Source organism: Pan troglodytes, chromosome 19 (genome assembly GCF_028858775.2).
Source record: "Pan troglodytes isolate AG18354 chromosome 19, NHGRI_mPanTro3-v2.0_pri, whole genome shotgun sequence".
Taxonomy (NCBI): domain Eukaryota; kingdom Metazoa; phylum Chordata; class Mammalia; order Primates; family Hominidae; genus Pan; species Pan troglodytes.
The window spans coordinates 50718557-50733909 of NC_072417.2; the positions used below are offsets into that span (position 1 = coordinate 50718557).

At 51.0% G+C, this 15353-nt stretch overlaps 1 protein-coding gene across 12 annotated transcripts in view; it reads right to left on the reverse strand.

The window, feature by feature from the left end:
• Window positions 1-15353, reverse strand: part of MPRIP (myosin phosphatase Rho interacting protein) — a 175583-nt gene that overhangs the window by 127795 nt on the left and 32435 nt on the right. For 10 of the 12 annotated variants that reach the window (XM_063799697.1, XM_063799703.1, XM_063799696.1 and 7 more), the window contains exons 2-3: window positions 14486-14563; window positions 12206-12271 (exon numbers count right to left, since the gene is read on the reverse strand). The exons of 1 other annotated variant lie outside the window; for it this stretch is intronic. In XM_063799697.1, the coding sequence (XP_063655767.1) occupies window positions 12206-12271; window positions 14486-14563 (144 nt within the window). Of the gene's footprint in view, window positions 1-10992; window positions 11061-12205; window positions 12272-14485; window positions 14564-15353 lie in introns of those variants that run through there. One more of the 12 variants, XM_063799702.1, reaches the window with a different exon arrangement.

Genomic DNA, 15353 nt, shown 5'->3' on the forward strand with positions numbered 1-15353 from the left:
AAGACCCTTCTGCCCCTGCGGGACAAGCCTGCCTTAGTGCGGCTGGTTGGAGGTAGGTCACAGCTGGGACAGCACAGTCCCTCAGAGCCTTGTGGCTCCAGGGAGTCTCTCTCCTCCTCCACCTGCTCTGTCCCTGTTCCTTCACCTTCGTGCCCCAAGGTCTTGGTCTGCAACACCATGCCTGTCTGCACCTCACACGTGAGAAACACAAAACCAGTCTCACCAACAAGATGACACTGCTCAAGGACAAGGAGTCTTTTCTGTCTCCCCACCTCCCCCTGGGGTTGAATCAGTGAACAGGAGGCCGGGCGTCGTGTCTGCTGCGCTCTACACATTGAGGGGCTCAGCTTCCACGCTGACTTGAGTCAGGGAAACCTTCAAAGCTCTGCAGTGCCAGGCTCCACACTGCCCCAACCGGAGCAAAAGCCACTTCTCCATCGCCCCCAACTGAGGACGGGGCTGGCTCTTCCAGGTCCTTTCCAGCAATGACATTCCCTGATCCTGCTTCGCACTGAAAACACAAATGCTCTGGAAGTGGGGTGATGCTGATACCTAGGTGGTGACTATGTCATCCATCAGGGCAGTCTCTGGTGGCCCCATCTTCCTTTCCCCGTTTCTCACGCCTACACCTCACACCTAGCAGCAGCCCTCACAAGTCCTACTTAGCCCTGCTGAACTCCCCAGAGCTCAACACCGGAGTATCTGTAATCCCAGATACTCGAAAGGCTCAGGTAGGAAGACCACTTGGGCCCAGGAGCTCAAGGCTGCAGTGAGCTATGACTGCGCCACTGCACTCCAGGATAGGTGACAAAAAAACCCCAATCTCTAAAAAATAAAAAATGAAAGAAAAAGTCATCCAGATTCTGATCTAAGAGGGAGGCAGAGGAAAATGTGACAAACAGGATAAGGAAATGTGATGACAGGAGCAAGAGACTGTAGTGGTGACAGGAAGAGGCCACGAGCCAAGGAAGGCAGGTGGCCACTGGAGCCTGCAAACAGTGGAGAGGGGATTCTCCCCCGGGACCTCAGAAGGAAGCTGCCCTGCCCACATCTGGACCTTAGCCAAGTGGTACTCATTTTGGAGACTCAACCTCCAGAGCCATCAGAGAACAAAGATGTGTTGTTTTAAGCCACTAAGTTTGTGGCAACTTGTTACAGTGGCCACAGGAAACAAACACACCTGCCATGTTGTGTGCTGTGACTGGCACCTCCCACAAAGGAAGCCACCCTGGAGTTCGATTCTGACACACTGAGGGCAGATGTTTGCAAGTGACTGGTCCGTGCCTGTGTGTGGGCTGGACCAGCCCTCAGGCCAGTACATGGCATAAGGTGAAGGACACCTCCTTCCTAAGGTCCCTGTGCTGCTGACCTGCATCTCTGAGATCCCACCAGTGCAACTGCTCCCCGGGTTCAGACAGTTTTCCCCACCATAAAGAACATTTCCTTCCCGGCCAAAGAAAAGATTTTTCTGAAAAACAGTCTTGCAGAGGCCAGGAGAGGTTAAGACACTAACATACTACATTGCCTGCCAGAAGTGGTGCCCTACGTGGATCAGCTCATCAGACTGTTTTTGGACATGATATATTTTCCAGGAATGCCCCAGGCAAAAGACATGGCCAGGCAGGTGGGGATCTGAGTAGGGGGCAGAGCAAGGGGAAGCCTAAAAGGTGAGAGTGGAAGGGATGTGCCCCTGGGGGACTTTGCAGTCTGGCTCCATGCTGCCACCCCTGTTTGTGCAAGTGTGTGAGCACTGCACAAACACGTGAAGACACTAGCACCAGCCATGTGGCTTTGCTTTTTCAACCCTAAATATTTTCTGTTGCAACTCCCATGAAATGACTTTTTTTGACACTTCTTTCCCCGCTCTTACTTAATTAGTTTCCTAACCAACTATTCCAAGCTTTTCACTTTCTTAATATCTAAAGTCATTTCTCTCTGTGTGGGAGGGAGACGCCCAGTACGTTATCACGAGCCTTCACGCTGCAGGGTACCGTCACAGCTGCTGCAAAGAAGTCCACCCACAGCTCTGAAGATAGACCAGCAAGGGTGCCAATCACAGCCCATCTTCCTGGCTGCCTCCCCAGTGCGGGGTGTGGGCCACAGAAACCCCTTCACCCTCACGACAGCTCTCGCCGCTCCCATCACCTTCCATCACTGAAAGAGCTGTGCACATGGCAAAAGTCTGAACAGAGAGCACCTAAGTGGACAACCAGGTGGAACCCCTCTTCAGCCCCTTGATAATTAATTGTGGGTGGCCAGCAGTCACTCCACTCAGGCAACACAGGGAAGGCAGAGAGAGAATGTGGGTATCTCATTATAGCCCTGAACACAGGCGGGCAGCTAATTCCCATTTTGTGTCCTTGACTCACCACTTATGTAACAGGAAGGTAAGCGCACGGGACAGTCCTGATGAGACAGAAAGGCACTCACTGGGCACCTGAGGTCACCAAATCCTCTCAGTGCGGCCTGAGATTCAAAGAAGGGGGACTTTTGGGAGTGGCCTACCTGAAATCTTTACATCAGAAACTCAAGCAAGAAAGAGCTGGGGAGGACAGCTGCCTGATTCGCCAGCCAGCCAACATGTGCCCTGTCTACGCAGGCAGACACCAGTGCTGCCTAGAGGCGCTCACCGTCCTGTAGAGGGAGATCCTCGTGGAAGTTAAGGGCAAGGTGCTCCGCATGCTCTGACAGGTGTCCTCGGGTTAGGAACACAGGGAGGACTCGCGTCTGGCCAGGGCCAACCTGTGTCTTCTCTTGGCTCTCCAGAATGACTCAGGGTGACCTGCAGAGGTCCCTTCCTCTGATCCTCTTTGCCTGCTCACTCTGGCACGTTCTGCTCCAATTTCTTCCCTCTACAGGGCTCAGCCATCCACGTATGACTCCAACACTGGAGGTGCAGAACATCTAATACTGGAGGCACAGAACATTCAAACTGCCCCACACACTTCCCTCTCCCTCTTTCCTTCCCTGAAGGGCAACTCCCAGGCTCTAAGTCGGGACAGGAGATCCAGGGACCCGGCTGCTTGTCCACATCTGTGGTTCAGTCACTCCCTCCCCCTCCCCCTAGCTAAGCTTCCTCACTACAAAATGGAAGGTCTGGATCAGGTCACAGTGGGAACCCCCAACTGTCACCCTCAGGAGTTGGCTGTTTTTGGTCCACACAGCCCCATGATTAACCATTGCTGGCTTCCATTCCCTGATTCTTTCAGTGTGGGAAATGTCACTTGGGCCTTTGGGCAGAGGTGCAAACAACAAGAAAGCTCCCAAAGGCAGAACCTGCCCCTGCCTAACAGTTCCGCGTCCAAGAGACTTATAAGACTGGGTCCCAAGCCCTTCCCGGACCTGTCATTAGCTCTTCTCCCCCCACCTCCCAACTATGACAAAAGGAAGGGAGGGGGCTTAAAGCTCAGCCTCCAGTTTCCAGAGAACATCCATCTTGAAGCTCCCACGGAGGTACAGAGAATGCTCTGACCTCTACGTGCTCCACTCAAATGGGTGAACTTTCATGAGTCACCGTAAATTACACTTCAGGTAAAAAAAAGTGGGTGTCACTTGTCAGCAAACAGCTCTGAGCTTCCCTTATGACCCCTACCCTCTACTTTCACAGCACTTAGGAAGCGTTTCCATCCCACCTGGGTTCACCTGCACCCAGACCTGGCTCACTCACCTTTACTGTTTCAAAATAACTTAAATCTGGCCACAGATGCTCTAAGGCGAAGTGGCCTACAGGAAGCTCAGTCGAGCAGGGCCCTCCCTGCCCCACTTATTATCCCACCAACTCCCTGCTGCTGAAAAGAGCATCACACAGACTCCACCGCACTGGTTCAGACCTCATCTTCCAGCCAAGAATCTACCTTCCTTCATTAAGGAATTCATTGTTACAAATAGGCAACATCTCAATTGTCATGACCAAATCAAGACGGGATGGGGACTCATCTAAGGCTCTGTGTCCTGAAAAGTCAAGTTGGGTGGAGGGCAGGGGTAAAAAAATCCTCAACACCCTGGAAGAACCTTCTCAACACCCTTGGCTTGTCCTCAATTTCTGGAATCTCGTGGCCATGCCAGCCCTGAAAGCCAATAGACTGTGCTCCGGGCCCAGCCACTTCTCCTTGTGAACACAAGCCTCCGTGTGCCTGAGAGTTCACCTATAAACACTGGCACTGCTCATTCACCAGTCACCACTGGCAAAGAGCTTGAAGACATTGACTACTTTGGGAAATCTTTAAAAAATAAATTTTTCATTTGGAAAAATCATCAAATGATTGCACAAGAAGAGGTGCCTTTCCTGAACAGGTCTGTGATCTGGGCCTCTGGGCACCTGGATAATTCCGCAGAGAAGGAGGTTGGTCCGGTCTGGTCAGTGTGTATTCCTTTTTGTTTTGAGACAGAGTCTCACTCTGCTGCCCAGGCTGGAGTGCAGTGGCGTGATCTCAGCTCACTGCAAGCTCTGCCTCCTGGGATCATGCCATTCTCCTGCCTCAGCCTCCAGAGTAGCTGGGAGTACAGGCACCCGCCACCATGCCTGGCTAATTTTTTTGTATTTTTAGTAGAGATGGGGTTTCACCGTGTTAGCTAGATGGTCTCGATCTCCTGACCTCGTGATCTGCTCACCTCGGCCTCCCAAAGTGCTGGGATTACAGGCGTGAGCCACCACACCCAGTCGTCAGTGTGTATTCTTTTCTGCAGCTGCCAGGGGCAGGGGTTGTTGATGAGGGAGGGGTCAGAAATATTCCAAAACTTCAAATAAAGCAGCACCTGACTGTATACATTTTAAAACTTGTATTAAGACTCCGTGCAGAATTCCACTTAAAGACCGAAGTCTCTCAACCAAAAGTCTGAAAGCACCTAGGGACTCCGCGGGAATGCGATGCATGGGGAGGGCCTGGGGGGGCTACCTCCCCCATTAACAGCCCCTCATACCTTGCTCATGGGGCTCATGTAAAGATGAAAACACACCCGAGTCCAAAGTTGTTTTTTTAAATGATCTGATTTTGAAAACACACAGCACAGAAATAGAAATGAGCAGCCGAGCAGAGGAGGAAAGAACACAGGGCTTCCTGTGGTCCGAATAGCCCAGGAGGTGCCTACACAGGGAGAGAGGGCCTGGGTGACCCCACAGTTACTGACCCCACTCCAACAAGCCCTCCCTAAGGTACTCGGGCTCCACGCACCACACAACAGGACCTGCCTCCTTTCCCTTGTGACCAGGACCTCAGCACAAAGGCCAGGGCAAGGCTGAAACATGACAGATTTAAAGCTAAACCTGAAAGTATAAGACTGACCCATAAAACATCTTCCCTGGTTCCCTGTCTTGCCCCTTCCTGTCCTTTAAACATGAAGGGTCTCCAGGCCTGAGGAAGCTTCTCTGCCTCTCAGACAGTTACAGGCTCTATGTTCTTATTGTTCTGATTTCTGTAAATCTCTCTGAATATATATTCATATGCCCATGTAGTAAAGAAGGCAGGTGGACCCTACAGCGTTGCAGGCCTGCAGCTAGCTTGGTTCAATGGCATTAATAAAGACACAGGTCAGCTACTATACTTGGGTCAGTCTGCAGCAACAGACAAGCCAGAGGGTCAGGAAGGACACTGAGAGCCCTGCCTGGCCTCCAGCAAGCCCTATTTTCCACCCGCACGAGGCAGCAGGTGCTGGTGGAGCGGCCTCTCTGAATGTGAAGGACAAGATCACTTGGTGAAGGAAAGACACCATCCCTCTCTCAGCAGGAGTCTGCCTTGCCTACACATCAAGGTCTGTCACTCATTAGTTGAGCCACCTCGCAATCTCTCTGGGCCTCAGTCCTTTCAACTGTGAAATGGACATGGTATCTACCATTGTGAGAAGTAGGATAGAGAATGGGCAGAAAGTGCCAGCAAGGAGCCCCGGCCGGGCACATGGCTCCTCCCGAATCTCTGTGATGAGCGGAAAGGCAGCCAAGTGCCACCTGTCTCCTCCCAGAAGACTTCTCTGCCTCCCCAACCACCCACCGCCTTTAAGAGCCTACACATCATGGTTCTGCTAGGGATTTAGTCTGCATGTGTTCATGTGGGTCCTGAAAGGTATGAGCTTCACCACAGAAGAGGCCTTCCATGGCCTAGTGTCCTCTCAACCGCTCTGTTACGGACACAGCAGCCACTATGGTTCCCAAAGAATCAGATGCCCGGGAGGTGCCTCAGCACCAAGGAGGAGCAGATGGTTCCTCTCGCCTGCCTGGGAAAGCTCCGAGCTAGAGGAAACAAAGTCAGAGCTTGAAGCAGCAGTTCTCAAATGGAGTGGTTAGAAATCACATGGACTCTGGGAGGCCGAGGCGGGTGGATCACGAGGTCAGGAGATCGAGACCATCCTGGCTAACACGATGAAACCGTTTCTACTAAAAATGCAAAAAATTAGCCGGGCATGGTGGCGCGGGCCTGTAGTTCCAGCTACTCGGGAGGCTGAAGCAGGAGAATCACTTGAACCCGGGAGACGGAGGTTGCAGTGAGCCAAGGGCACGCCACTGCACTCCAGCCTGGCGACAGAGTGAGACTCCATCTCAAAAACAAACAAACAAAAACAAAAACAACAACAAAAAAAACACACAAAGTGGTTATTTAAACTGGTTTCCCAGCATCGCCCTGCAGGTTCTGATGCAGGGCAACATCTGCAAAAAAATGGCTTAGGGAGCAACGGGAACTGGGCGATCAGCTGCAGAAAAGGGAGAGAAACCTCAAATGATAGATCCTAAAGACAGCAGGGCTCAGCGGCAATGCCCCTCCTCCTAGGCTCTCACAGGCCTAGGCAACGTTGGGCTGCTCATGGCTTTAATACCACCAAAAGTTGCAGAAATTTGTCAAGAGTGAGGTGAGCAGAGGTCCCAAGAACAAGGCAACCTCCTGGACACTCTCCTATAGGAAGCAAACTCAAAATAAACCAGAATCCTAACCTGTCTGCACTTGGAGTGCTCTGAAGATCCTTTGGACCAAGCCTGTTTACTTTATACACAAGTACACAGGCACCCCAAATTAATTTCTCAGGCTGGAACTTCACATCTTACGGGACTGACAAACTCCCAGGTTGCCCCTGAAAAAGGCACATATCCAAGAGCTAGAAGTGTTTTCTCTACTATGTCTGAGGATGTGAGCTGAGATTATGAGTCCTTAGCACAGCCCCTACACAGTCAGGCAGCTCTCATCTCTCGTGATGCTCAAGGACTCTCCAGGCTAGGTTGGAGCACAGCTCCACACCATGGAGGCCGGCCCTCAGCACCATGCCTGCCACAGAAGGTGGCCTCAGTCTCTCCATGGCTTCCATGTGTGAGAGGCTTGGGGTCAGCAGACATGGTCCAAGATCATCAGACCTACCACAATCAGGAGGGAGGAAATTCTGACACCAACCAGGATGATCTTTCAGGACCTTATGCTGAGTGAAATACACCAGTCACAAAGGACAAATACTGCATGATCCCAATTATGTGAGGTGCTGGAGGAGTCAAATTCATAGAGACAGAGAATAGCATGGGGGTTTCCAGGGGCTGGGGAAGGGAGTTATAGTTCAATGGGTGCACAGTTCAGTTAGCAAGTTGAAAAGGGTCCTGGAGAGAGACCGGTGGTGGTGGTTGTGCAACAATGTGAATGTACTTAATGCCACTGAACTGCACACTTAAAAACGATTAAGATGGTGAATTTCCAGTGTACTTACCACAGTTAAAAACATTCGAACAGACCGGGCACGGTGGCTCATGCCTGTAATCCCAGCACTTTGGGAGGCCGAGGCGGGCGGATCACCTGAGGTCTGGAGTTCAGGACTAGCCTGTCCAGCATGGAGAAACCCCATCTCTACTAAAAATACAAAATTAGCTGGGCATGGTGGCCCATGCCTGTAATCCCAGCTACTCCGGAGGCTGAGGCAGGATAATGGCTTGAACCTGGGAGTCGGAGGTTGCTGTGAGCCGAGATTGCGCCATTGCACTCCAGCCTGGGCAACAAGAGCGAAACTCCGTCTCAAAAAAAAAAAAAAAAATTGGAAAAAGCATTTGATCAGCTTTTTGCCTTGGAGAGCAGGCCCTTGAGAATCCCAAAGCCTCATGGCCTGGCCTGCTCCACCCCAAACTCCTGGTGCTCCCACTCTCCTTCTAGACCTGGAGCTCCTCCCAAGAGCCTTCTAGTGATGTCTGGTGACATCCACACCTCAGCTCGACATCAGTCCCCAAAAACTTGGTGACAGAATTAGGTAAAATCATGGGCAGCACTTTACAGGTGGAGAAACAAAGGCAGAGGACAGAGGCAGCAATCTGGGTTTCTAGATTGTTGCTTTGTCCACTCCTGAAAAACCAGGGGCCCAGCCAAATCTCTCAGGCTTTTACTTGTCTGTGAGGCTGCCCGGACCCCACCTCACCTCAGCCTGCATTTGAGAAATTTCTTTTCCTTTTTCGGGAAATTTGCCTCTCCTCCACACCCACCAGTTACAGGGTACGTGGGTGTATCGAGAAAGAAATTTCCCAAAAAAGGAAAAGAGATTCCCCAAAGTTAGTCCCATCTCAGGGCTGCCTGGAGAGGCAATGGTCAGCTTCCGGAACTGGATGAAGTCCAGCAGCCCCAGCCCCAGCAGAAGTCCCCAAGCAGAAAGGGCTTCCCGAAGCCACTGTCCCCAGATCCAGGGACTGCTGCTGCCTTCCTCCTTCTCCTGCACGCTGTGACCTCCTGATGTCCACCTTCTTCTCCAGGTCCCAACCCAGTGGGGCTGAGGTAACCGAATTTTCCCCATCCCAGTTATCTGGAGCTCTTGGGAGGTTTTCTCCCTTCTGCTAAGTAATCCCTAAAGGTCACTACATTGCTAATCTCCCTCCGAGGAACATCCCTTTTCCTATCTTCTCTCTTTTCCTACCCGCCCTGTCTTAAGGTTTTTCGAGCTGGGAGCAGAAATTATGCAGCAAGGCATTTACAAAGTTGGTAGTTCAACTCCACACATATTTACAGAACACCTGGCTAGATTTGTGCCGCCCAAACCCTATGCTAGACAATGGGGAGACACACCAAGAATTATCACGGGCCCAACAACAACAAGAAGTCAGTCTAGTTGGCAAGATAACACTCAAGCAAATGAAATCAAATGGTAACATCATATAAGTCAGTAACAATTCGAAATAGATGCTGATTGAGTGTAGAGGGCACAGACCAGCCATAAAATGCTACAGTTTATTATATGAGCCTGGGAGGGTCAGAGGTAGCCACGGGCTGCTTAGAGCTGCTGCTTTTGGAGACAAATGCCCAGGTAGGGATTGCTTTGCAACATCACGGTCTGAGGGCACCACGGAGGGAGTGCCACCTATGTGCTCCCTGGTACACACACACACAAGCAGTTCTGCAGGCCCTGTGGTTGCCTGGTGTGCAGGGGAACCCCGTAGACCTCTCTAGATCAGAAACAGGCCCACCCCATTCTACGACTGGCACTGCACCATCATCCCCCTCACTCCAGGAAATCTGACAGGTGAGTCCTGTGCTGTTTAAGAGCAGAGCTAATAGCAAATCACATTTACATTTTCATTTTTAAAAATAAACAAGAATTTAAATAAACCCCTGTCGAAACTGCTCAGTTTCTTGGCCTTGGCACTGTTGACATTTTGGGCTGGAGCCTTCCTTGTTCCGGGGGCTGTTCTGTGAAGGAGATTCAGTAGCATCCCTGGCCTCCACCCACTAGATGCCAGCAGCATTCCTGCCCCAGGTGTGACAATCAAGGATGACTCCAGACATGGCCAGTGGCCCTGGGAGGCATGATGCTGAGGACCACTGGTCTATTTCCAGGCACTCACAAAGGAAGCTTCCAGCTTGGCTGGAGTTCACCCACACATAAGCCTACCTGAAATGGAGTTTTCCTGCTCCAGGTCTCAGGATCCTGCCAGCCTGTTTGGGGTGGGACTCTCAGCTCAGGGCGGTTGACCGTTAAGCTGGAGCTCCTGGGCTACAGGCTGCCTGCTCACTCTGGGGAGTGGCTCTGAGGAGCAAACCCTGATGCAGAGCACTGGGTGCTAGAGAAATCTCTCCAGCCTCTGCCTCCTCCCACCTGGCTTCTACCCCAAGTGCCTCCTTGCAACCTTCCCCTGTGACCTTCCTGATACAACAGGGAAACCCCTCCACAGCCTCGGCTGGGCAAAGCAGTATTTACTGATGGGCTCACTGGGTCAGTTTCTCCAGCTCCCAGGTCATCTGCCAGAAAGCAGCCCGTGGCCCAAAACTCCCAGCTCTGGGCCTGCCCCCATGCCCTCTCTCAGTCCAAGTTTTCCCTGGGACTTCTTTCTTTCCCCACATCCCTGGCACAGTCCCACCTCTGCCTGAGCACTCCATGAAATAATACGCAACTCATATCCAGGTTGCTGGGAGACCACAGTGCACTGTGAAGTGTCGGTGCTCCTGGCTAAGCGGCCTCAATTATCCAGAAGCCGCGCCTGGGAGGCAGCATGTGCTCTGCACTTGTGCCAGCACCAAGGCGTCCCCAGAAGCTACCCTCTTTGTGCTTGTGCAACTGAGCCAGAGGGAATAATGGATTTTGCTGGACTTTAGTTAGACCTAAAGAAAGATTTCCTGACCGAAATTATCAGTCCCCAAGGAAACAGTGCAGGGAACTTTGTTTTTTTGGGATGGTTCATGACCCAGCCCAGCCTGAATGTAATCCAGTGACCTCTTGAGGCTCCTCTGATACTGTTAAGTCAATTGCAGGACTTAGCCAGTCAGTCAGCCACAGGGAGGCAAGATAAACCTCACAGCTGCAGGAGCCCAGCTCTGACCCCAGGGCTACTCCCTGTGTAAGGGCTAAGCCAGGAGAACACGAAGTGTGAAGTCTAATCCTCCAGGTCTGCTTTCTTGCCTCAAAGGAACGGAGTGTCCAAATGCTTTGTCTCCCTGCTCCTACTTCCAGCCAAGTCCACAATCGGTGCTCACCTCCAGTACACTACCCTGGAGCACAGACGTTCCCATAGCAAAAACCCCCTATGCTCTAATCATGATGTACAAATATGCTCACCGGAAAGAATGAAAAGGAAGACAATTCTTTTTAAGTAGGAACCAGTGAGGTGACAGTTGATACAGGATTATGGTACCATCCTCTTCATTCACCCCAGAAACAAAAGTAGAAAACATATCACATCACAAAGGTTAGGACTCGAGTACAAACACGCCCACTTCTGACCTTTGCACATGTGAGCTGTAATGACCACCCAAAAATCCCAGGCACCCCCGCCACCCCCTGCCGCAGTCTGGAAGGCAGGTCTAGGGACAGTTATCTCCACTCATACTTCCAGAGTCTGTCTCGCCCCTGCAGCAAAGAAACAAACTCTGGGTAGGATAGGCAGGGGCTGCCTATTTTACATAGTGAGACTAGGCTTTCCAGGACAGCCCCAATTTTAAAATGCTGCACATATGGGCACACAAACATTCACCCACCAAGTGGAACTGGAAAAGGCGATCAAATCTCGCATCTTCAACCCTTTACAAAGTTTGGAATGCAGTCCTACTTTAGATTAATTAGGAGAGACTAATCTCCTTTAGAGAAAAAGTCAGGAGATAAAATGGGTGGAAAAAGAAAAGCCAGAAATTCCACCTAGTTGATTTTCAGGTTTGGCCTCTGGGGCAACAGCAGCAAACACTCATCCAGCCCAGGAAGCAACTGGAAAACCAGGGAGGTGGGGAGGAGGAAGAAGCCTGTCTGCCTGGTTTAGTGACCAGAAGAACGATGACCTTGTGACCAGGAGGCCTCTGAAGTCAGCTCGGAAAACTAAGCCAAGCTCAAATGAGACAAGCAAAACCAATTACAGTCGCAGAACTGACAGGCAACCCCAGGACTAGGTGCGTGAGCACGTGTGCCAGCCCCAGGGCCAGCCCCCGCCCCACGCCCACAGGTCCACAGCCTGCACACGTGATCCAGGACTTTGCCCTTGCTTTCCCCTAACCAGGAGTGCTCTGCTGAAGTCCACACTATTAGCCTTCAACAGAAATGACTTCCTCCCTCACTTCTTCCTCTCACTCAAGACCACAGAAGATGATGTTTCAAACCAAAGGTCTGGGTTTTTAAAGCTGTCTCCAGCAGGTGCCACAAGTTCTTCAAAACTTTCCACGCTCCCAAACAGACACAAGCAGGAGCACATGGCTGCTGTGCTCTCACATGACAACGCAAGGGCACTGTAATGGAGGGACTTGGTGAAGGCTGGGGACAGGGAGTGGGCAAGGATAACACTTACCATCTCATCCAGGGCGTAGCGCAAGAGCCCGTGCTCGTAAAGGATGAAGAACCGTCGCTGCCATTTCTGCAACGGAGCACAAGGTGGGTGGTTAGGAGGATCTGGGTCCTGGCCCCAGAGCTTGGCTTCTGGAGTTCCCACGTCTGACAAGTCCATATCTAAGGAAGGTCACTCCACAGATTCCACTTCTGGGGCAGGTGGCAGGAAAAGAGGCACCCGAGGCACAAGAATGTTGATTCATCAGCCAGGACTGGGCTGGGAGACAGGCCCAAATCACATGAGTGATTGAGGCTTAATAAGAAGTCTTTTTTTTTTTTTTTTTTTAAACACTTGGAAGCTCCTCAGGAGCAGAAACAACGTGTGGTTACCTTTTTGTATTCCTGATGGTGCTCAGCACAGAATGCATCACATGACATGTCTCAATATTTATTTGATGAATGATCTGACATGACATGGAATAATCCAGGAATGGCAAGGCATGGATTCACCACTTCTGAAAAAACCTGGGAACTGCTACAAAAGGGGTTGTTCTGATGATCCACTGGCAAAGAGGAGGCACAAAACCGGCCAGGCTCCAGAATTCACTGAGGTGAAATGAGCTAATGAAAATCAAAACAGAGGAGCAGCAAGACCAGTGGAAATAACTCCAATATCCAAGGAGTGACCAACTGGCACAGATCATCCCCCGCTCTACTCTCCACCCAAAAGCCAGACCACTGGAAAGTGTCCACGGCGGTCAGATGCCATCAGGAGCTGAAATGAAATGGACTATGCGGTGTATGTCTTCCTTTGTGTGGGGAGAAGGGACTTGTCCATAATGCGAGTCTGCTGGCCCAGGTCATGAATGACAGGCACAGCTCCCAGCCCCAAATCATCACAAGGGTCCATGACCTATTTTCAACATTTCAACAAGCCCAATCCAGCCTGGGCAGCATGGTGAAACCCCGTCTCTACAAAAAATACAAAAATTAGCTAGGCATGGTGATGCACGCCTGTAGCCCCAGCTACTCAGGAGGCTGAGGTAAGAGGATCACATGAACCTGGGAGGTCAAGACTGCACTGAATCGAGATCATGCCACTGCACTCCAGCCTGGGTGACAGAGCAAGACTCTGTCTCAAAAAAAAAAAAAAAAAAAAGCAAAGAGCCCAACAATACTCAGAGTTTAACTGGCAGTGAGGCCACATGAACTGACGCACATCTCTCTGCTTTGGGCCAGGGTTATCATTTATAAAAAGACTCCTGTCAGAGGCTGGAAATGGCAATTTTGTACAACCTTGATATAAAATAGGAAAGGGAACTACTCCCTGGAAACTGCAGCCCAGCTGGACCAGTGATGCCTGAGTCCTCCTGTCTGGGTGGCATGAACAGGGACTCAAAGGGCCTTGCAAAGAGGCCTTGTAGAGGGCTGGTCTATGCTGGGTGTGTAGAGGAAGCCACCTGAACATGTTTCCCAGGAACATTTCCAAGGGCCTTATGTGCAGCCTCTGAAATCAAAACCCATTCCAGAAGGAATCACAAAGAACAGAGACACAATGCAAGGCCTGTGGGACCAGAATACACAGCCCAAGGCCCCTACTCCAAAGTATAATATTCAGGGTGGGGAAAGGATGAGCAGCAGAAACTAAGAAGAAGAGGAAAGGGAGCTCCCGGGGATGGAGCGGGGCTGAGTGGAAGCAATTTATAGGGTGCGAGCGGCAGCACTGTAAGAAAGTTTGTGAGGAAGGAGAGTTTTGTAACTGGAGTCAAATCCAGAGGGGCTTCCTGGCAGAGAAACAAACCACAGGTCAGGCCAATGATGGTCCCAGCTCTAGCGGGGCCCTGCCCTGGGCAATGCACATTTTAGTAAGAGGTAAGCCAAGGCCTCTGGGCCCCCAACCCTTCACTAGTGCTAGTGTGCTGAACCCCTGGCTCAGGAAGAAGGGAGGTGCTACAGGGGCAGGCCTTGGCATGGAAGGAATTGGGAGCTGCTCGGTATAATGCAAACCTTTAACTGCTCTTTTGCCTCTTCCATTTTACTGTTCCTAGAATCAACCTGACCCACAAAACAGGCAACACCCACACGAGAGCTCCTCATTCTGAAGGGAGCACTACACATAACTATGTATAATTGAGACCTTTTCTGTACAACATACAAGTGCACCAAATGGGAGAGCCCTGCTGGTCCTGCTATCCCAGGATCCACTGTTCAACTCTCCATCTCCCTCTTCCACTCTGCCAGTTCACCCTTAGATGGGTCCCTTCTCTGGTTCCTCCCTGAGAGTTGGCTCTGATGCCCTTACCCGAGACCGGTGCACTGGGTTGTCAAAGTCGGTCCCATCTGGAGCCAGGAGCAGCCAACCACCATAAATGGGTTTTGCCTAGAGGAGAAAAAAGAGGGCAGGTCACCAGCAGCCTTCAACCCAGAAGAGAGAACAGGTCAAGTTAACAGCAAGCACTCGCTGGAAACAGACGTTGCCTCTGCTCTGCAGAGGTCATGACACCTATTTCCACTGCGGTGCGTCTGCAGCTGCTTGAGAGTCAGAGGCTGGCGGGGATTCTGCAGCATCCGGGGTGGAGAGCATACAGGCCCTGGCAGGAGTGTGAGAACCTGGAGAGTACAGGATCCCCTAAGACATGCTGTCTCCCGCAAGTTACTGATCAAGCCACCAAGATCAGGAAAAAATGACATGTTATTCAACAAATATGTGAGTGTCAGTGTGTGCCAGGCGCCAGGAAATAGGACATGAACAACACAGTCAAAAAGCTTCATCCTGAAGATACAAAACAGGGCCTGGAGAAGAGACTGCTTTCGTGATCAAAGCCAGCTCTGGCCAAAGAATCATCCACTGACTGGCTGTGTGACTGCGTGCAGAAACTCTTTTGAGTTCAAACTCTCCCATTTGAAAAGTGAGAGTGATGACAATTCTACCTAAACCTCATGACTCTGATGTGAGGACTGATGAGATAATGCAATCAGTAAAATCCAGCACAGGGATGTAAAACAGTGCTGCCACCTTGGAAAAGTCTGGCAGTTCCTCAGAAAGTTAAAGGCAGAGTTACCCTAGGGCCCAGCAATTTCACCCCTATGTATACACACCCAGGAAAACGGAAAACAGGGGCTCAAATAAAAAAACCTGCACATGAATGTTCATAGCAGTATTATTCACA